General features: G+C 40.9%; 1 protein-coding gene across 2 annotated transcripts in view; it reads left to right on the top strand.

Moving 5' to 3' along the window:
• tmc6b (transmembrane channel-like 6b) overlaps positions 1–23,568 on the top strand; it is a 139,758-nt gene that overhangs the window by 21,049 nt on the left and 95,141 nt on the right. For both annotated transcript variants that reach the window (XM_039739535.1, XM_039739536.1), the window contains exons 2-6: positions 700–862; positions 11,612–11,760; positions 13,378–13,515; positions 19,930–20,088; positions 20,830–20,935. In XM_039739535.1, coding sequence (XP_039595469.1) covers positions 807–862; positions 11,612–11,760; positions 13,378–13,515; positions 19,930–20,088; positions 20,830–20,935 — 608 coding nt within the window. In that variant the 5' untranslated portion in view covers positions 700–806. The remainder of the gene's footprint in view (positions 1–699; positions 863–11,611; positions 11,761–13,377; positions 13,516–19,929; positions 20,089–20,829; positions 20,936–23,568) is intronic.

Genomic DNA, 23,568 nt, shown 5'->3' with positions numbered 1-23,568 from the left:
TACCCATGAAAATAACAGTCTCTTTAAATTGTTTATCCGCTAAACCAAATCCGGAGGTGGGCGAGCCCCCTAGTAATAATAATAGTATTAATAAATCCGCGATGTAGCGGGGGCACGATAGCTGAACCGTGATATAGCGGCGGATCACTGTACTAGTTTTGGAATGTATAATGGATTAGTGAGACTGCATTTGAATCACTATGTCCACTTATATTTAACACACTATAAAAAATGCATAACCGCTCCAGAAACATTGCAGAGAAAACCATTCAAATACATCTCAGTACAAAGGTAATAAATAGCCAAAGATGCTATTGTAAGAGGCCATTGTATGAAATCTGTTATGGAAATGTACTTGACCACCAGTTGAGCATCTTCTCTGATAATCTGGTTAGAGTGCAAGCAAAGCAGTGAAACACTTTCCACACCTCTTTGACTCATTTACTGTATGGCATTAGAAATTGGAGAATGGCTAAATGAGCAAGCAGCTGCAAAGTTTAAAAAATGTATTATGGTTTTTTCTGTGTTTGAAGTGTATGTGACTTGTTTTTATTCATTTATATTGTTTTGTTTGGCAACTCTGTAACTTGCCAAATATATATGTACTAATCAAATTTCCAGCTGTATTGTGACAGTCTCCGTACTCCGTGTAGCAGAGATAAAGTATCTGATGTGCTTTCTTTTGTGCTTTCACCTTAGGAAACCAGCAGTATGAGTTTTGCAAAGGGTCCAGCATCCGCAGTAAAGTACTAGCCTTCTGTTCAGGTGAAGCTTCAAGAGATTGTTCCTGAAGTATTGAATCGGCAATGGCTCACAGTGTCCGATTCAGCATTGATCTTCCTGAACCCAAGGAGCCTTCCCAGTAAGTAAAGTGTGTTGTGGTGGAAAAACACTTTGCTCTCCTCCCATATCTACTACACTTTAAATGTGCTCACACACATTGTCACATTTTATAGAATAGCATAGGTAAATTGAAAATGTTCTCCCCATCGAAAGCTTGCTGTGTAAGGGGAATTACAGTCCTACAGAAGAATTGTATTGTCTCATTTTGTTTGCGCTTTTGCCAGTTTCTATAGTGCCCTTTTTATGCCTGAGCATTCAAAGAAAGACAGCCCTGAAATTTGGAATTATTGGCAAATTAAAAAAAAAATCAGAAGTGAGTTAATTAAGAGTTGAAAAAGAAGCTGTAAAGGGATAAACAGCCATACAATATAGACTAATAACTCCATTGTGAATCTTAGGGTGTATGACAATACTAAGAAGGATATTAGGGAGGCTAAAATGTAGTTAGAGATGAATATAGCAGACTAAGGCAAAAGATGACCCAAAGATATTGTTTCATTTTTTTAGTAGTAAAACAGTCAAGGAGGAGGTGAAGTGCATCAGGAATAGTAAAGGGGAATTCGAAAATACAGGACAATAAAATAGGGGATGCTCTAAACTAGGATTTTTCTGAGGTCTTCATATGTGAGGAAGTGGATGACCTCCCAGCGGTATAAAGGACTTCTAAGAAGGTCCTGAGCTCTTTGGAAATTGTAGAGGGGGAAGTACTGCTCAGATTAAATAGGCTGAAGTCAAACAAATCACCAAGACCAGATAATATTTATCCTCAAGTTATTAAGAAGGTTAGTGAGTACATATATAAAACCTTGATGCATATGTTTAAGATGTTACTATGCATTTCTTGTGATAATGTGTATGTTTTGTTTATGCCTGTGCTATTATAAGGTAAATCATATAAAGTTATTACTGTGCAATTAGATTCAAATAAATACAAGAACAATACAACTGCGTAAATTCTTTTTAAGTAAAATTAGATAAGGAAAAAATATCGATGTATATTGACATTTGGTTTAAAAATATCGTGATTTGAATTTTGAGCTATATTACCCAGCCCTATGTATATCTAAACCTGTTTTACTCTTTCGGACACACAGTCATTACTTGGACAGTCTGTAACTTGTAAGGTGTTCCTTCAATGCTCTGTTGGTAAATTCCCTTGACATATTCTTAGTCATGTTTAGATGCCTATTGGTTATTGCAGAAACCTTTCTAATTTTGTTAGTGCTGCTAAAACCTGTTATTCTGTTCATCTATGTTGTTTTGTAGATTTGAAAAATACCGTATGACCATTACCTTTGGCTTTTGTTGTTGGAGTTGCTGAAGGAAAATGGGTTAACAGGACTGCTCTTCCATGCTATTCATTCTCTATATGAATCCAGTGAGAGCTGTGTCTGAATATTTGGCCCTAAATCGAATTTGTTAACTGCCAGTGTTGGACTGCATTAAGGTTATGTCTTGTCACTGTAGGAAAGATTCCAGTTTGATCTAATCACAAAGTTAATTTTCAGTGTTGCCTTTTGGCAATGCCAATAGTTAACTGAATTTTGTATGTCTCCACTATATGTTCCTTACCTTTCTCTGTAGAGGGGGATTTCCAGTTATTAGGTTTATGTAAAGGTAACTGAAGCACACTCACTTTAAGAAAGAGAGAGTGGAAAGAGAGTGGCTGGTTTTTCACCCCCAGGAGTAGATTGTCCTCTTCCTGGTTCCCTAAAGAGCAGAAATTATCAGCTTTCTGCTTCCCACAAGAGAGTGTATTGCTTGCTTTTTGGATCCTTAATAGTTGTGAAGGAAGGTGTAACCTTTGGTAACTGGATTCAGGTCACTTCAATTTATAAAATCAGTGCCTGCTTATACCTGTGTAATTTTGCCACAAGCAACAAATAAATGTCTTTTTGGGCACCTTCTTGTGTGAGGGAACCTCTGCAAAGGTATCAACTCAACTGTGATTTACAACTTTGTTATCAGATGATGTACAGTGCCGAGCAAACTGTTGGTATAAGCTATAGTTCAGTTCATTTTCTGCATCACTGTTAAATCTCCTTTCTTAACAGGCCTTGTGTGCCACTAAAGCCTAGTAAAATGGGCAATACCTGCTTTGTCTTTCATGACCACTCCTGTTTGTGGTTTTCATGAACAGGATATGTGATTAGCACCTCCCAGTCTGAGGACATGCTTCTTTTCAGAAAAAAAGTGGATTGCTCATTTTCGTTGATACTGGAACAACTGCCCTCAGTGGAGGAATTCAAGCATCTCAGGATCTTTTTCATGAGATCACCACGTGTTTGGAGCAGTGGCAGCTATTCTACATCTGCTATACTAGTCTGTGGTTTTGAAGTGAGAAAACTCTTGGTTTACAAGTTAATCTACATCCTTGCCCTTATTTGTGACTAGCAAAATACCCGCGCTTCGCAGCGGAGTAGTGTGTTAAAGAAATAATGAAAAAGAAAAGGAAACATTTTGAAAATAATGTAACATGATTGTCAATGTAATTGTTTTGTCACTGTTGTGAGTGATGAGTGTTGCTGTCATATACATATATATATATATATATATATATATATATATATATATATATATAAACATACATATACATACACACACATATATACACACAAATACATATATATATATACATACACTCACACTTATATAAACATATATATACATATACATACATATCTACATATATACACACACAGCTATTTCAGTGCAATACGCTGCTTGTTAAAACGGATAACTCCCGCTCTTAAGTGCAAGTCTGCGTGGATATTATGAACTATCGTATTTGTTCAAGTTCTATTTAAATTTTAAATAGAAGGAATTTTTATTTAGTCGACAGAAATATCTTTGGTAGGAATGGTAACAACAGACAGGAATATTATTCCTGAATAAATCAACTCAAACCTTAAACAACTTATAATATTTTGCCTCCATAAAAATATATCCTGTCTAAATTATACAAGTTAGAAATAAAGTAAGCGTTAAAAGAACAAACATTCAAATTTCTTTACTCTTATGTAATTTTATATAAAAATAAACTTAGATTTTAAATATCCCAAAAGATTTTGCTCTCCATAAAAATATATCCTGTCAAAATTATACAAATTCAAATATGAACATGCTGCATAACAAAACCTGGAAATATAAATAAAATGTGTTCCTTTCAGCAATAACAAATCAAATCATTCAGTTGTCTTTGCTCATATGTCATTTTAGAGCTGGACCCTGGCTCTTTTTTGGCAACAAGTTCGTTTATGTTTGGTGTGAGGTTCTGTGTTGTGGAGATTCTCAGGATGGATTGCAGGTGCTCATCAGTGAGGCGACTCCTGTGTGCTGTTTTGTTAGTCTTTATCACTGAGAAGAGCTTCTCACACAGATATGTGCTACCAAACATGCAAAAGGTTCGAGCCGCATGTAGACGGACTTTTTTTGTTCTTCAAAGTCACCAAAGCGCCGTGCAAACTCAGTGCGCTCAGTTTATCAGCAAAGTGCGTTTGGGAACACCGTAGTGACGACTTGGTTCAACATTACTTGGCAACAGGGAAAGTGGGGCAAGTTGCACTGGTGCATTTGTGTCTCCCATAAAAGCAGCTTCACTTGAAATCACTTTGTGATTGTGCACGGGTAAAAACGTCCGCTGAAGTGTCAGATTCTTATTTAATTCTTCTGCTTTCTGTATCTTCTGCATTGCATTCAGGTCTTTCAGGTTACCCTGATGTTTTGTCTCATAGTGCCGTCTTAGATTAAATTCTGTAATTACAGCCACATTAGCTCCACAAATGAGACACACGGGTTCAGTAAACATATACTCAGCCTCCCATCGGTTTTAAAGGCTCTATTTTCAGAATCAACTTTTCTCTTCAGCATCGTGTGAGCTAGCTTCGCAATAACTTGCAGCATCATAAGCTAGACTTGATTAACACGGTAAGTGTTCGGCAAGGCAGCTGAAGCGCTGCATTATGGGATCTGTAGTTTATTGTGTTACCAGCGCTTCATATACCTGGGCCATTAATAACAATAATACAGTATATAAAATGATCTTGCGGGCCGGATATAATTACGCCGGGCCGGATGTGGCCCGTGGCCCTTGAGTTTGACACATATGGACTAAATAGAACTTGAAAAGATATATTTTTTCAAATGTGATTGTGCAATTCAGATAGAGTTGACGCGCACTACAGCCTGCATGCCTTAATGAGTCATCCTCCCCTCGCTCTTACTTTTTTACCGTTCATCTAATGAATACACTAAGTATGGCTTTACCAAAACAATCATTGATGGCGAATAAAGTATCCATTATTCGAGTATGTAGATCGGGATATATATATACATATATATATTAGACATGGCACGATACCACTTTTTTATGTCCGATACCGATACCGATATTGTGAATTTGGATATCTGCCGATACGTCACAAATCCGATACAGTCATTGAGTCTTTTTTTAAACAGAAAACAAAAATTAATGCTTTCAAAAAATGTCCAGATACATTTTATATACCTCAACACAAATATCACCATCAAAGGCTACCACCCCGCGAAACACTTGTATTGCATAAATTACATTCGGCAGTCTTGGCTTTTTCTTCTTTGAGTCGGAAGTAACTCCAAACTGCTGACATGTCGGCAAGTCTCACACGCAACAGAAACTCTTATCACGTGATGCATGTCCCAAATCACGTTATGCATGCGGTAATTATTTTCCGTAATTTTTAAAGGATCAAATTACATTTTTTATTGCTTCCCGATTTCCGATCCAGTAATTTAGGTCAGGATCGGACCGATACAGAATATCGGATCGGCGCATTCTAATATATATACCCGTATCGCAGCGGAGAAGTAGTGTGTTAAAAAAGCTATGAAAAAGAAAAGGGAACATTTTAAAAATAACGTAACATGACTGTCAATATAGAGTATTTGTTTTGTGAGTGTTACTGAGTGTTGCTGTCATCAAGGATTTGATTATCATTATTTCTTTCAATCAGGTTCGTATTTGTAGGATGTGTTGTGTTCAAGTTACATTCCGTGTTTGTCAATCGTTGTAAAGATGACAGGTTTCATTCATCGATTCGTTTCTTACTGAATCAATAAACAGCTCGTCTTCTTCTTTATCTGAGACCTGACACACTTCACTTTAGCGGGACATTGACTTTTTCCAACGTGTGCTTTGTTTCCGCAGTAGCTGGATTTATGAATATGCTTGTATGTATCAGACGCTTCATATTTTTTGCTGCCTTTTCAATTGTGTAATTCGATTTTTGTTCAACGCTCTTTGGAACTGTTGCTTTTTGGCTGTGCACTGCGTCAGTTCACGTGAGCCGCTCGGTGTACATGCATCGAAGGTTCCCAACTGTGCTGGTGCCATCTCGTGCTATGTCCATGGCTGTATTTAATGTTACCTTAGTCCTGGCACTTAAAACTTTCTCTCGCAGTTTCGCTGAGTTTGTGCCAAACACCACGCTGACCATCTCATCTTCCCCTGCATAAGGCTATTGGATTGCCGCTGACGGACGGCCTTATATGGGCAGGCACTAAATTACAAACGCCAGCGGCAGCCTGTCTATGAACTTAATTTAAAATGTAGGTTTACATCGTGCTTTGTTTCCGAAGTAGCAGAACTCATGAATATGGTTGTATATGTCACTCCTTCTTATTGTTTCGCTGCCTTCTCAATTATATAATGCATGTTTTCTTCAGCGCTTTTGGGGCCTCTTCCTGGTTTTCTATGTACTGCGTGATTACGTGGGAGGCGTGATGATGTCACACGAAACTCCACCCCCACGCCGTTCAAGCTCATCTCCATTACAGTAAATGGAGAAAAACAGCTTCCATTTATGACCATTACGCGTAGAATTTCGAAATGAAACCTGCCCAACTTTTGTAAGGAAGCTGTAAGGAATGAACCTGCCAAATTTCAGCCTTCCACCCACACGGGAAGTTGGAGAATTAGTGATGAGTGAGTGAGTGAGTGAGTGAGGGCTTTGCCTTTTATTAGTATAGATATATATATATATATACACACACACTCTTTGGGGTGCGAGCAACCAGGGCAGCTGCTGGCCAAATGGGTGCCCTAAGCAGAAATTTACTTTTGTGCCCCCTCCCCCAAATATTACGGAAGTAAAAATAAAATAATAAAAAAAACACCTACTTAATGACACCATATGGTCATTATAAATCAATAATCAGAATTGCCTCTGTGTTTAAAATAATGCATTTTAAGTCATTTTGTTTATTTAGATCTGCTTGTATTCATATTATGAAACATACGTTAGTCGTGAAATTATTACCGATATTAAAACACATTATTAACGTCGTTTCACAGGATTATGAACATACCTGAAAGTGATGCACGGGCTTCATCTTGGGCTTTTTTTTTCTTTCATTTTTGTCGGCGCCGGACTGTTGATGTCTCTTTCCAGGACCAGGCATATTGTTCAATTATTATCATTTTTGGCCAAATAGGCAGCCGTAACAAAGGTGAGGGCGCGCCGGGCGCGTCATCACATGTGCTTAGCCTACTCTGTGTTCACCGTAAAATGCAATATATACGTTTATATTTTAGTTTATTTGTATATGTATATTATTAATATTAATTTATTATTATAATATATAAAAATGATTTTTTTGAGCAGCTGGGATGGTGCCCCTCTGGGAGTTGGCGCCCTACGCAGACTGCGTACTCTGCGTATAGGGAGCGGCGGGACTGCGAGCAACTGTTGCTGGGGTGCCAGAATCCATCAAGGAAGAAAATGAAAACATTATTTGTACAAAATCTTAATTTATTTATCCATTCCTAAATAATTAAATGGGCAGGCTATTTTGTATCAGTGCAATATGCTGTTTGTTAAAACAGGTGACTCCCGCTCTTACGTGCAAGTCTGCATGGATATTATGAACTATGGTATCTGTTCAAGTTCTATTTAAATTTTAAATAGAAGGAATTTTTATTTAGTTGACGGAAATATCTTTGGTAGGAATGTAAGTTAAATGTAGGCATCATTGCATAAATTTTTCTTCACCATACAAATGTAAAGAGTAAATTCGCCTTACATTCCAACCAAAGATATTTGTGCCGACTAAATAGAACTTGAAAAGATATATTTTTTCGAATGTGATCGCGCAATTCAGATCGAGTTGACGCGTGCACCGGCCGCTCGAGCCCGCGTGCTATTGTGGTTTCACCTGCGTGCCTCAATAAGTCACAATCCCCTCGCTCTTACAAACCGGATTCCAACAAAGTTGGGACACTAAACAAATTGTGAATAAAAACTGAATGCAATGATGTGGAGATGGCAAATGTCAATATTTTATTTGTAATAGAACGTAGATGACAGATCGAAAGCTTAATCCGAGTAAATGTATCATTTTAAAGGAAAAATATGCTGATTCAAAATTTCACGGTGTCAACAAATCCCAAAAAGTTGGGACAAGTAGCAATAAGAGGCTGGAAAAAGTAAATTTGAGCATAACGAAGAGCTGGAAGACCAATTAACACTAATTAGGTCAATTGGCAACATGATTGGGTATAAAAAGAGCTTCTCAGAGTGGCAGTGTCTCTCAGAAGCCAAGATGGGTAGAGGATCACCAATTCCCACAATGTTGCACAGAAAGATAGTGGAGCAATATCAGAAAGGTGTTACCCAGCGAAAAATTGCAAAGACTTTGCATCTATCATCATCAACTGTGCATAACATCATCCGAAGATTCAGAGAATCTGGAACAATCTCTGTGCGTAAGGGTCAAGTCCGTAAAACCATACTGGATGCCCGTGATCTCCGGGCCCTTAATCGACACTGCACCACAAACAGGAATGCTACTGTAAAGGAAATCACAGAATGGGCTCAGGAATACTTCCAGAAACCATTGTCAGTGAACACAATCCACCGTGCCATCCGCCGTTGCCAGCTGAAACTCTACAGTGCAAAGAAGAAGCCATTTCTAAGCAAGATCCACAAGCTCAGGCGTTTCACTGGGCCAGGGATCATTTAAAATGGAGTGTGGCAAAATGGAAGACTGTTCTGTGGTCAGGCGAGTCACATTCAAGTTCTTTTGGAAATCTGGGACGCCATGTCATCCGGACCAAAGAGGACAAGGACAACCCAAGTTGTTATCAGCGCTCAGTTCAGAAGCCTGCATCTCTGATGGTATGGGGTTGCATGAGTGTGTGTGGCATGGGCAGCTTGCATGTCTGGAAAGGCACCATCAATGCAGAAAAATATATTCAGGTTCTAGAACAACATATGCTTCCATCCAGACGTCATCTCTTTCAGGGAAGACCCTACATTTTTCAACAAGATAATGCCAGACCACATTCTGGATCAATCACAACATCATGGCTGCGTAGGAGAAGGATCCGGGTACTGAAATGGCCAGTCTGCAGCCCAGATCTTTCACCTATAGAGAACATTTGGCGCATGATAAAGAGGAAGGTGCGACAAAGAAGGCCCAAGATGATTGAACAGTTAGAGGCCTGTATTAGACAAGAATGGGAGAGCATTCCTATTTCTAAACTTGAGAAACTGGTCTCCTTGGTCCCCAGATGTCTGTTGAGTGTTGTAAGAAGAAGGGGAGATGCCACACAGTGGTGAAAATGGCCTTGTCCCAACTTTTTTGGGATTTGTTGACACCATGATATTCTGAATCAACATATTTTTCCCTTAAAATGATACATTTTCTCAGTTTAAACTTTTGTTCCGTGATTTATGTTCTATTCTGAATAAAATATTAGAAATTGGCACCTCCACATCATTGCATTCAGTTTTTATTCACGATTTGTATAGTGTCCCAACTTTTTTGGAATCCGGTTTGTACTTTTTTATCGTTCATCTAATGAATACACTGAGTATGGCTTTACCAAAACAATCATTGATGGCGAATAAAGTATTCATTATTCATAAAGCTTCAATTGGTGATCTGTCTTTCTGCGTTAACCGCATATTTTTTCATACATACAGGGGATGCGAGGGTAAAATAAATCGGGAAGCGTGCGTACATACTCAGTGCACCCCCTCTTGGGAATCGAACCTCAGACATCGGCGCTAGAGGCGAAGCCTCTACCATTGCGCCACGATGTGTGGTTGTTTCTTACTGCATCAGTAAACAGCTCGTCTTCCTCTTTATCTGAGACGTGACACACTGCATGCACGGGTTTTTTTTTTTACACTGTCTTCCTTTAGCGTGACATTGACTTTTTCTACCCCACGGCTGTATTTAATGTTAGCTAAGACCCAGCACTTAAAAGTTTCTCTCGCAGTTTCGCTGAGTTTGTGCCAAACACCACCCTGACCATCTCATCTTCCTCTGCATAAACACAGTCCTTCACCCGTGAATATTTAGCGGCAGTGTTTCTATTGGATTGCCGCTGACGGACGGCCTTATATGGGCAGGCGCTAAATTACGTGGGAGGCGTAACTCCGTCTCCCACGGGCATCGAGCAGAAGTCTATTATTGTATATGGATGAAAAACTAGGTTCCAGTTATGACCATTATGCGTAGAATTTGGAAATGAAACCTGCCCAACTTTTGTAAGTAAGCTGTAAGGAATGAGCCTGCCAAATTTCAGCCTTCTACCTACACGGGAAGTTGGAGAATTAGTGATGAGTGAGTGAGTGAGTGAGTCAGTGAGGGCTTTGCCTTTTATTAGTATAGATCATTAACGGGTATGTAATGACCAAAAGAATCCTGAGTACATGAAGTAGAAATGAGGTTTCTTTGCATGGTGGCTGGGCTGACACTCCGTGATAGAGTGAGAAGCTCAGCGAATCAGAGTTAACTTTCTGGATTTAGAGGAATCAGTTGAGGTGGCTTGGAAAATTGTGTTAGGATGCTCTCTAGGCAACCTCCCCTAGAGCTGCTCCAGGCACATCCTACTGGGAGGAGACCCTGTGGCAGAGTCAAGAGATGCTGGAGGGATTATGTCTCTCGGCTGGCTTTGGACTGCCTGAGAATTTCCCAGAAAGATCTCAGATCTGTAGCTTATAACAAAGTTTGGGCTGATCTTGTCCTGCCATTACTTTGACCGTCAAAAAGAAGAGTGGTTCAAACATTGAGGTGAGTGGAGAATTTCTGTATGTTTTATGTTTTTTTCTGTAATGTAAATAATTTTGTGTGTTATATAAATTATGCTTTAACTGTCAACTACGCCTGGCGGTTATTTAAAAAAAAAAAAGAACTGAACTTCAGAATCCTAATGTTTAAGGGTTGTGCTTGCATTTTTCATGTGACACACTGAAGTGAGCGTAAAATCCATCCATCCATTATCCAAACCGCTATATTCTAACTACAGGGTCACGGGGGTCTGCTGGAGCCAATCCCAGCCAACATAGGGCGTAAGGCAGGAAACAAACCCTGGGCAGGGTGCCAGCCCACCATAGGGCGCACACATACACACCTTGCCTTTGGACTGTGGGAGGAAACTGGAGCACTCGGAGGAAACCCACGCAGACACGGGGAGAACTTGCAAACTCCACGCAGGGAAGACCCGGGAAGCGAACCATGCCGCCTATGAGCATAAAATCAGAAATTAGATTTCCAATTAAAAATACCACTGATTGGAACTGGCCTCACAAATCTTGACTGGTGCATTTATAGTGTTTATTGATTATTCACATTTGTCAGGTGCAGTTTAAGTAATTTCACTGACTAAAGACAAACTGTCTCTTTGACTGGAGAATCTGTAGTTTTTTTTTTGCTTCAGTATGTACAAACAAGATATGCCTTCTGTCTATCTGCATGATGATTTTATCTACATTCTATGCAGCACCCATATCCTGTGTACACCAGACTTTTCTCCATATGATGAAAACATTGTACATGATTCCTTCAGCCACCTGATTCAGGAACAGAGTCAAAGCCTGATTGAAGGCAACTTGGATGCCACAGAAATGGAAGAGCTAGTTAACAGGCAAGGTGAGTGCTAGTGGTTGGTTTAACACTAGAATAACCAAACCCTAAGAAAAAACTTGTAATCCCAGCCCACCTTAAATCCCTTTACACCTCTCCTTCAGCATCTTTTTTGTTGTAAATGTGTTGATCACACAAGCAGCAAGCAGCCTGCTATCCTATCCCCCCGCCCACCGACGCAGTTCAATTCACAAAGAAGGTTCTCAGTGCTCAGTGTTTATCTTGGAGTGAAGTGCTGGAGTTGTAGAGGATAAATAATATATCGTAATTTGGAATACATACAAAACAAGTGTGCTTTTATTCAAGAATATAACTGCAGAAAAAGAACTTGTGTTAGGTTGCGACATTGACATGCACCTAATATGACCGCTTTGGTGGTGTAGCGGTAAGAACTACAGACTCATAATCAAGACATTCACGGTTCAATCCCAGATGCCTCTGTTTTGAGTAGTGAGTTGCTCTTATTCTTACTATTATACTGCAGAATAAAATCATGCATTTTATTTGAGTCTGTAACTGCCGGTGTAAATTTATGGTACTTGTAAAAGTTAGCTTTATTTTATTTTATTTTTTTTAATTCAGTTTTATTCTCTCAGTCTCATTCACACTCCCGCTGATTTGACACTGTTAGTTTTCAAATAAAGACTTGCTATAACAGAGGTGAACTCAGAAAGAGAACAGAAGACCTCCCTGCAAGAAATGTCCACTCACACATAAGAACAACGCAGCTGCACCAGGCGTAAAGGCGAAAGATGGCACCGTTTGGATGCAGCAACAGGTTGGGTGTCATTCTGCCATTCAGTCTGGCTCACACGTTTTCTTCAAAGAAAAAAAGCAGGGCTTACAGAGCTTGCCAACGTATTGTGCAAAGCCCTGTTTGTTATAATGTTTTGTGATGGTCTTTACATTAAAAAAAAATATTTATATGTTTTTATATAAAAGCCAGATCGAATGTTATTTACCTTGATTTATTTGCTTATCTTCCTACAGTGTAAAGTCACAAGTAGCCTGTAGAGCTTCCTGTGTTTGAATGACACGGGCCTGCTGGCAAAGTACATGTGTACTGAAGTGACTTTAGCTGCAGGTGGAAGCTCTACATTTTCGTGTCCTCATTTTGTCAATTATTAATAAAACATGAAAAACATTTCTGTTTTAACGATATGATTGTTGCAGACACTTGACACACATGAAATGTATGTATTCCAAATGATGATATATTATCTACCCTATACAACTCCAGGCACCTCACCTTCTTTGCGAATTGAACTGCGGCGGGGGGCTGGGATAGCAGGCTGCTTGCTGCTTGTGTTGATCGACACATTTTACAACAGAAAAGATGCTGACGAAGAGGTGTGAAGGGATTTAAGGTGGGCCAGGATTACGAGTTTTTTCATAAGGTTTGGTAATTCTAGTGTTAGGGCATGCTGTTGATGTCTATTACTGCTAAGGGTGTACTATTTGTAGTATATGGAAAAGTTTGGTTTCCTTTTTTGAGTTCTTATCAACCTGAACACACATAAAGTAGACATCAACAAAAATTATAATAAAGATGCATTTTGAAAGTTCAAAGAAGAAGAAATGCTTGTGTGTTTGACTGGTTTGTTTATTTACTATACTTGCTAGATAGCCACACTTTCTTGGCATGTTCCACCTCAAGAGACAATGTTCAGGAAGACATTGAAAAGGGTGCCATGGTGATTTGTGACCATTTCTCTGATGCCACTTTAAGAGTTTTGTCATCCATGCCAAGTCGAACCATTGGTGAGTATCTGTATATGTGTTTGTGTGTATATGGATGGCGGCCATTTATCCCGGCCAATACCCCCAAGCCGCCAGATGGAGCCCTCCTTGCAGCGAGGAGGTCCCCAGAAGACCAGCAGGGCATCATGGACATTGGAGTTTTATGCAAAGCCCTGCTGGATGCCGTGGGGCCACAGGAGGGAGCTGCAGGGAGGACCGAGGGCTTCTTAGTGCCCTGTGACCCGGAGGTTCGTCACAGGAAGAGCGATGGACTTCGGGTTGAAGAAAGGGACGATTTACCCTGACCCGGAAGGGAAAGGACTTGTGGACTATTGGGCAGAAACACTTCCGGGTCAGGGATTATAAAGGACTATGAGAACTCCCAGACAACGAGCTGAGCTGGGTGGAAGGGTGGCAGCGCGTCTGGGAGCTGGAGGATTGGTTTATTGGTTATTATTATTGTTGTTAATGAGTATTGTGGAGGAGAGTGTGCTTTGTACACTGTGGCAAGAAAATAAAGTCAACTTGAGGACTTTTACCTGGTGTCTGGAGTCGTGGACAGGGGTTCAAGGGGCGAGGCTATCGTTCACAGTGGCGTAGCGGCAGGATACTCTAGCGTGGTTTGCAGAGGACCTGAATCAAAATTTCTGTGGAAAGCGAACCCGAGAGACTGCGGAATCAGGAATCACCACAGCATCGCCAAAACCGAAAAACCGAGTCCAAAATGGGAAAGAAGAAGGGCAAACAAGCGACAACGCCAGCGGAGTGCCGTGGTGCAATGGCCGGCCTTCGGGAGGAGTTAAGGAGAGGCCTTACAAGTCGGAGAAACCTCCAGGAAGCAACGATCCCTCTAAGGTGCGTGCGGGAGCGACTTTAAAATCCTTTTATTGTTTCTCACCTTGTCCCGTGCATGTACCTTGGAGATGACCACCTGGAGGCTCCGAGGGGAAAAGGAGACTGCCCGAGGCGGCGGCCTTCTCTTGTCGGCCAGAGCACCTAGAAATCGACTTCCGCATGATGGCAGCCGACAGGACACGGTAGCAAACCCGTGCAGTCTGGGAAGGAGGAGCTCCGTCCTGCTGTTTGCACCTTCAAGCCCGAAGAAGCGGACTTGGTCTTTCCGAAGGGAAGGGGAGGCGGCGAGGCATCGCTCAAACCACAAGAAGGTAAGGAGGGTCGGGAAGTAGCTGATCGGGATGTCGAAAAATATTAAAGGCAGACCGCAGTTCGCGAAGAAGGCAACTCGACCCTCCGAGAACTCCAAATCCCAGAAGCCTCCGCGAGATCCGCCAGAGCACGTGCCTGAAGCGGGCGTGCTCATTGGCTCCCGGTCGGCAGGTAACACAAACGAGGAAGTGAGTGTTCTGCCGGTCGAAATAAATAATTATATTGACTTACGGGAGCTCGAAAAACTAATCGAGCCCGTAGCGAGTATCTTACAGGTCCTGACGACCATTGAAAAGATCGTCGGGGATTTGGGAGCGGCAGCCAGAGAGCCGTTGGAGAAGGTGAGGGCCTACGTGCGGCGATTTGGTGAGGAGCCTCCCGTAATGAATGATCGCGATACAGGTAAGCGAGACCCGTATCGTATATAATAGAGGGACGCTGTGTGATCCGGGCCCGCGTTTAATAAGTAGCGGGTGCCAATACACGGCGCACCCTACAAAGAGGTCGGTACATTAACCGAAAGTGGTCGGCGGAAGGGCTAATCGATCCGGGGCAGCTAGACAGTGCTGACTCCCGGAGCGAGGCAGCCCTGAAGACGCCGCCGCCGGTAATTTATAAAAGTAAAGGGGTGCAAACAGTAAAGGGTCTCTCTTTAATAGAGAGACTCAGACTGTGGACAAGCCCCAGATTAAGCAGGAGATCCCGATAATGAAGCGAGGGTCTCCTGACAAGAAAGGAAAAGAAGCAGAGAGAGTGAAAGCACCTTTTAGAGGCGCAGGGGTTTCTCTCCCAGCAAAAGGGGCGGACCTAACAGTTCCTTATTGTTTTCAGTCCCGTAGGGGAAGAATACCAGGAGGACAGAGGCAGTGTTACGGTGCCAAGGTTGGGCCATATTTGGCGGAACTGTCCTTGGAGAGAGGGGGACAAGAGGTCAATTTGGAATAATATTCCCCCTAGGTTCTCCAGGGACCAAGATGTTCGTTTTAATCAAGGCTCAACCAGGACGTCCTCTTGGAGGAAGACTTCCTCTCGGGGCAGGCGCTCGAATAATAATTCGTCGCTGGGGGAATGCTGTAATGGATGGCCGGCCATTTATCCCGGCCAATACCCCCAAGCCGCCAGGTGGAGCCCTCCTTGCAGCGAGGAGGTCCCCAGAAGACCAGCAGGGCATCATGGACATTGGAGTTTTATGCAAAGCCCTGCTGGATGCCGTGGGGGCCACAGGAGGGAGCTGCAGGGAGGACCGAGGGCTTCTTCGTGCCCTGTGACCCGGAGGTTCGTCACAGGAAGAGCGGCGGACTTCGGGTTGAAGAAAGGGACGATTTACCCTGACCCGGAAGGGAAAGGGACTTGTGGACTATTGGGCAGAAACACTTCCGGGTCAGGGATTATAAAGGACTATGGGAACTCCCAGACAACGAGCTGAGCTGGGTGGAAGGGTGGCAACGCTCTGGGAGCTGGAGGATTGGTTTATTGGTTTATTATTGTTGTTAATGAGTATTGTGGAGGAGAGTGTGCTTTGTACACTGTGGCAAGAAAATAAAGTCAACTTGAGGACTTTTACCTGGTGTCTGGAGTCGTGGACAGGGGTTCAAGGGAGCGAGGCGCCCTATCGTTCACAATATATATCTAGCTCTGTAAGCCTGTGCTGTAAAAAGCCCAGGGTCCTAGAAACTATTGAAATTGTTAGAAAAAAAATTTCAAATACAGTAGACCCCTGCGAAGTCGCGGTTTAGGATTCGCGGACTTAATCGTTCGCAGATTTTTCCTTAGAACCTAACTATTAATAGTTAGCGGAAAGTGCAAATATCCTCCGCAATTTTTTATGGCTTTTTTCGTGGCAATACTGTGCTGTAGAGAGAACTGCGTCTTGGGATGGTAAAAGTAGCCAATAGAATTTGAAACTGCAACTCCCAACAGTCCCTGCAGTGGATCTGATTTGTCTTCTGCTGAGAACAGGAAGCAACTGCTGAGGGAAACACGGTTTGGGATGGTGAAAATAGCCAATCCGAGACCGTTATTCATTTCTCCTTGCTGGTGATTGACTGCTGCCCTGTGACTCATCTCCAGCTTAGTGTCCTCGTGTTTTCCATTTTGTTATTGTATTCATTTTGTTATTCTTACGCACAAGATGTCGCCGAATCGCCCTGCACTTTCTAAGGCTTCTGGCACTGAGCCTAAGCGCCAGAAGAAGTTTAAAACACTCCAGGAGAAGGGTTGAATTACTGGATTTGCTCCGGGAACTAAAAAGTTATGCTGCAGTAGCGTGCCACTATGGCATTAATGAAAGCACAGCACGCTACATAAAGAAGAACAAAGCAGCGATTTGGAGTACTGTATCTGTACTTTGTTGTGATAGTGCCAAAAAGGTAACGGCCGTAAGGAATAAAAGTATCGTCAGGATGGAATCTGCCTTGGCTTTGTGGATCACCGACTGCAGGAAGAAGAACATCCCCTTGGATGGTAACATGAGAAAGCACGGAAATTGTACCAGCAGTTCGCTACAGGAGACAATGTGGCAACTTCCCATCACAATGTTTCTGAAACCTATAAAGAAAAGCCAACATGAAAACCCCACCAGAAGAAGACCCGTCCAAAGATACGACCCCTCCTGAAACGCTTGAAGAAGAGGCACCACCCGAGGAGTTTTAAATCCTCTGCATCGTATTGCACAGCTACTTCATTATCATCATCATCAATACCACTCATCATTGGTGAGTACCCATACATTTTACTGTATTTTAATTAAATTGTTATTATGTATTTACTCTTACTTATAACAAACAAAACGGCAGCGCTTACCAAAGAAAACATGCTTGCATGAATTATAAAGCGTATAGCGGTAACGTCGTTATTTTATATTCCAGTACCACGGGAGACATAGCAGTACAGTACTGTACAGTATACCTTTACATTCTGCTTTTAGGTAATTTATTAAGGTAATTTTTTCGGTAATGTTTTCATGTATTAAGCTGAGTTTGCAATGAAATTAAAGTGCTTTGGAGGCATACTGTATTTAGGGTTTAAACTATAATAATAAGCATTTAAAAGGCATTTTTTAACCACATCCAAAAGTAGCGGTTTTTCACAATTCACGGGTGCTCTTGGAACGTAACCCCTGCAAATTTTGGGGGTGTACTGTATAGAGATGTCAGGTAATTGAAAGGAACTACTCCGGGTGTCTCTCTCCTAGGTTTCCTTGTGCTAATGTGCTTGCCTATTAGCAGCGGGAGAAAAAATAAAAGGGATACTTTTTTGCTGCACTTTTTAAGTGAACGTCACAATTCACAAAGAAAAAGTGAAATTTTAATGGAACACTTTTTTCGTGCAAAGAGCATCACAATTTCTGCAACACTGATCATTTTACACACTGCCAATAAACTGTAAAAACTATTTTCAAAAAAACTACTGTAACAATATGTACAAGGTGCAACTGACGCCATTGATGAAACTCAGTCAATCATCGAGCCAACTGCGCTTGAACTGGCTGCATGCAAGCACACAGAAGTAAACGCTGATGCTGGCAGGCTAGTCTAATGCAGCTGCTCAATCCCAGAGACAGTGAGGCTGCAGTGCTGCAGGGGCCAGCAGTGGTCATGAGCTAGCTAATCACCGAATGTACAGCACTGAGTGATCAGCTCCGCCATGCTGGTAAATTGCACTGGGAACGGACAATAGCTGGTTGTGGCGGTCAATGAATGTTCGTCGCCAAATATGATTGGCTCCTATGTGCTGGCAAATGACACTGGGAAACGGCTATAGCCGGTTGCGGTGGTTTAAGGATTAAGAAGAACAAAACGGAAAAACACAAGAACACTTAGCTGGAGATGCATCACAGGACAGAAGTCAATCAGCAGCAAGGAGAAATGAATAACGCTGGAGCGGTCCAGTGCCACTAAGATTCATACCGTCAAGAAGACGGTGATTTATTTATTTTTATGGTGGAGATTCCAGAGATGCACCCAGCCTTGACCCGACCTGCACACACTCGCAAAGAGAGACAAAAACAAAGCAAACTGGTAATCAAACAGCAAATAAAGAATGAAATGAAAACAACAATACCACCCCTGCTTCCCTTTCAGCGATTATACATTAAATACTACAAAGCACCAACAAAACACACACAGTAAAGTCCATGAAAAACGGCAACGGATGAAATGTAATGATGAAGATAGATAGTCTAGAGATCCGCATGTTGAATGGAAATTTAAAGATAGTCTTACCAGTAGTTCCTGAAATGGTGAAGACAGGTGGACAGGTTCAGGAGCACTCCTTTCTTCGCAGGATAGCAATGAATCCATTTACAGTCCTCATGTACACAGGCAGACAATCCAGACCCCAACCATGAAACGATCCAGGACAAAACGAATAAGTACAGATAACCAACAGAAGGCAGGCAGAGAGACAGGAGCTTGAAACACAAATTACAAAAACTTTTTTTTTTCTTTTGGTCACTGGCTCCCTTTTAAAAGCCACGCTGACATCCTTTGACCCCAACAGCCCCTGCACCCTCAGTAGGACCAATTGGAGCCACTGTAGTGTCTACTGGGAGTTACAGTTTCAAATTCTAGTAGAGTACGCTCTCAGATCGGCTACTTTCACCATCCCAAGCCACGGTTTCCTATACGGTTGCTTCTTGTTCTCTCTACAGTGCAGTATTGCCACGAAAAAAGCCGTAAAAAATTGCGGAGGATATTTGCAGTTTCCGCCAACAATTATTAGTTAGGTTCTAAGAAAAAATGCGCGAACGACTTCAGCTGCGAACCCTGAACCGCATCTTCGCAGGGGTCTACTGTAGATATAAATAAATACATTTTTTTGATAGATTTTATATATATATATATATATATATATATATGTATATATATATATATATGTGTATATATATATATATATATATATATATATATATATATATATATATGTATATGTATATATGTATATATATATATGTATATATATATATGTGTATATATATGTATATATATATATATGTGTGTATATATATGTATATATATATGTGTGTGTATATATATGTATATATATATGTGTCTATAGTTCTAGTTCATATTTTATGAACTGCATTTCTTGCAGTTGGAATTTTCCTAATAGTGTAGTAAATTGAAACCTATTGGTTTTGCACAAGAAAACCAACAAGTCCCCAATTATGTGAACAAAGATAGCAGATTTTTAATATTTTGAGTACAACTTACAAGTAATTTTCACTTTATCCTGTTGAAGTGTAAATTTTGAACTTTTTCATCGCAGGTCGCTGCCGAGGTGCAATAATATCTCAGTATTGCAACCGCACCTTAAAGTTACGCCGGAGACGCAGTCGTCCCTCCATCAACGGCATGGCCAGATGTTCGCGGCCCAGTATCCGTGGATATGGAGTTGAAAAGGACCCAGAGGGGCAAGATGAGGAGGGTGAGTTTGTCTTTAAATTTTAATATTGTAGTTACTTCTGACAACTGTGAGGGCAACATTCCTTATCTTTTCTAGAAATGTTGAATATTCCTAATTTCTTTCAGAAAGCATTTGCAAAATCAAACATTTATAGGCAAGATGTGAGCAGAGAGAAACAGACAATCACTTAAGCTTGTTCCTACCTTTAGGCTTAACATTTTGAACTTTAATCTGTGGTTTGAGTTTCAGTTATGGATTTGCAGAGTTGGTTTGGTTGGCTTAGACAGCATTTTAGTTCCAATATGACTAAAGGGAAAACATATCAAAAATTTGCACTAAAGGGAAATATATCAAATGGATGTTTTTCATAAAGCAGATTCATATAAAAATGCCAAGCAAAAGACACAAAGCAAATAGTGACTTGTATTAATGCAAATTTCTAATTTAGTAGTACATTTGGTAGACATCTTTGTGTTTTCATGGGAATTTTCTGGGTGCTCTTGAGTTTTCCATCCACATTTCCAAAGACATTTTTGTTATGTTGATGGGTGATTCCTAAATGTCCTGTATGTGTGAGCATAGAGTTGTGTATGAGAGACTAGAACTCTATCTAGTGCTGTCTCTTGACTGGGTGCCCCATTTTTCTGAAATGGATTATGTGGATGTGTTATGTGGAATTTTGTGTGGTATTGTTTGTATCGATGTTATACTGACCATTTTGTTCTGTTCATAATACAATTTTTGCAATCTCCTCTCCCAAAGAAAAAAGAAATCTTCTTATAAACAATTTGCGAAATCTGCCAATGAATGACAGGAACCGTATGTTGCAGACAATTCCACTGAGCCTAACAGAGAAAAGGAGCCTTCGGTAAGTGATTAGCTTTCACTGTTTACAAACATTGTCTTTGAAATTCAATTTTTGTTTCATAAATTCCCATTGGAACGCGTTTTATTTTCTAAAATAATTTATAAAAGATGTCTCTTTGTGTCATATCTTTAAGGGGTATACTGTCTTTATTATAATAATGTTTATAGGTGAATTTTATGAACAAGCATAGGTTAGAACCTGCAGATCATTTAGCAAAACACGTAAATCAAATGCTCATAAGTTTGCATTAGGGAGCTGCAGGATTTGACCTAGAAAAAAAGTTTTTTTTTTTTTTTTTTTTAAGATGTTTTAGACAATATCTATCCATCCATAATATCCTTCTATTCTGGGTCTGGGTTGTGGGGACAGCTTTCTAAGCAATGAAGCCCAGACATTCTCTTTCCCCATCACCTCCTCCAGGGGGATACTGAGGTGTTCCCTGGCCAACTGAGAGAAGTAATCTCTGCAGCATGTCTTGGGACTGCCCTGAGTTCTCCCCAAGTTGGACATGCTGTGGGTAGGTATCCATGATGCATCCTAATCAGGTGCCCAAACAACCACAACTTGCTCTTTTCATTGAAGGAGAAGCAGCAGCTCTACCTTGAGCTCCTTCTGAATGTCTGCACTTCTCATCCTATCTCTAAAGCTGGGCCTGGACACTCTGAGAAGAAAACTCATTTATGCTGCTTTTAACCTCTATCTGGTTCTTTCAGTCACAACCATAGCTCCTGACCATAAGTAATGGTAGGAACATACATCAGCTCATAAATCAAGAGCTTTTACCTCTCCTCCCCCTTCACCATGACAGAGCAGAACAACATCTGCATGACTGTGGTACTGCTCTGATCTACCTATCGATCTCAATATGCTTAAATGTCCCCCACTTTAGGCAGCACCTCATCCTCAACCAAGAGAGGGCACTTTACCTTTTTCTGGCTGAAAACAATGACATTGAACTTGGAGGTGCTGATACTCATCCTGGCCGCTTCACACTTGGCTGCAAACTTCCCCAGTGTTTGTCTAAGGTCACAGTCCAATGAAGCAATCAGGACCACATCATCCGAGGTAGGCAGAAATGTGATCCTAAGGTCACTGAACTGGATACCCTCCATTCTTTGGCTGGGCCTAGAAATTCTGTCCTTCAAAGGTATAAATAGAATTACTGACAAAGGGATGCACTTGTGGAACTCCACACCCACCTGGAATAAGTCTGACTTACTGCTGGCAATGCGAACCAAGATTTCACTCTGGATCAGAGATTGAATAGCTTGCAACAACTTACCAGGTACCCCATACTCCTGAAGCACCACCCACAGGACACATCAAGGAATACAGAGGTATGCCTTTTCAAAGTCCACAAAGCAAGTGTAGACTGGTTCTCCATACTCATATGAACCCTCTTGAATCCTTATGAAGATAAAAAGACGGTCCAATGTTCTGCGACCAAGACTAAATCTGCATTGTTCCTTCTGAATCTGATGCTCAATCAACATCTGGATCCTTCCCAGGGAGGCTGAGGAGGGTGATCCCTCTAAAGTTTCAACACACCATCTAATCCTCTTTCTTAGACGGGGACCACCTCTCCAGTTTTGCATTCCAGATGCAGCGTTCCTGACATCCGCACAGTATGTAAGGAGTATGCCAAGCTAAGATCCAGAGACTTTAAGAATTTCCAGGAAATATCATCCACCTCTTGAGCCTTGTGACAAATATCATAGAACCTCCTGCTGACTGACTGCAAGTCGCAGGGAGATGACCCTGTCATCCAGCAAGGTAAATTCCATTATACATTGGACTGCTACCCAGACTGTTACGGTTTTTAGACACTAGCAGTATTTTATCCTGCTGTTCTTTGCTTTGTTGGATAATAAAATGTTAATTTTACTTATACTTTATGCTGTAAAGACTGCATATGTCTCTCTTTTTTAAATTTGGCCTGTTGTTATTTGAAATTTATTATTTTTTTATTTCCTGATAAGTATGAGTCTCAACAGTGGTTCATTTCTCTCTTTCTCTCGCTTTTTTCATCTCTCAAGAGCTGCTGGCTATGGTACCAGAGATATTAGCTTATCTAAGTATCCCTATTTCAGATACCAAGGTGACTTCATTTTTAGTCTGTAAGCACATTCACAGTCTCAACTGCCAAACCACGTTTACTTTGAATGCCTGTATACTTATAATGAGTGCACCTTTCATAATACCCAATATGACACATTATTTACAGAGTTTATATTCTTATTATAAAACTATGGTCGTCTTGTATTTGATCAATACACATAAGCAATACAATTCTTACAAACTCTAGCAGTTTTACAAACTCAAAATTTTACATTTAATCAACAAGATTAGTTAAATGTTTGAAAATACTGAAAGGAAGCAAAGGACATCCAAATACAGAAGGCCGGAATAGAGCCTACTCTTTCTCTCTTCTGCCTACGTCTAGGTTTGTGGCTTGCTTGGGAGACAGATGGTGGTTATGTTATCAAAACTGCTTCTCTCTGTCTAGCCTATAGCAATGTTTTCACAAAGTGTGTGTCTGTTCTTACTCCTTAAAAGTTTTCTGAACTGTGCTAAATGTACTTGTTCTCAGGAAAATGAAGAGATTACAAGATAGATAGAACTTTATTTGTCCC

This window comes from Polypterus senegalus, chromosome 17, assembly GCF_016835505.1.
Source record: "Polypterus senegalus isolate Bchr_013 chromosome 17, ASM1683550v1, whole genome shotgun sequence".
NCBI classification, from domain to species: Eukaryota; Metazoa; Chordata; class Cladistia; order Polypteriformes; family Polypteridae; genus Polypterus; species Polypterus senegalus.
This window is presented reverse-complemented; position numbering and strand designations above follow the sequence as displayed.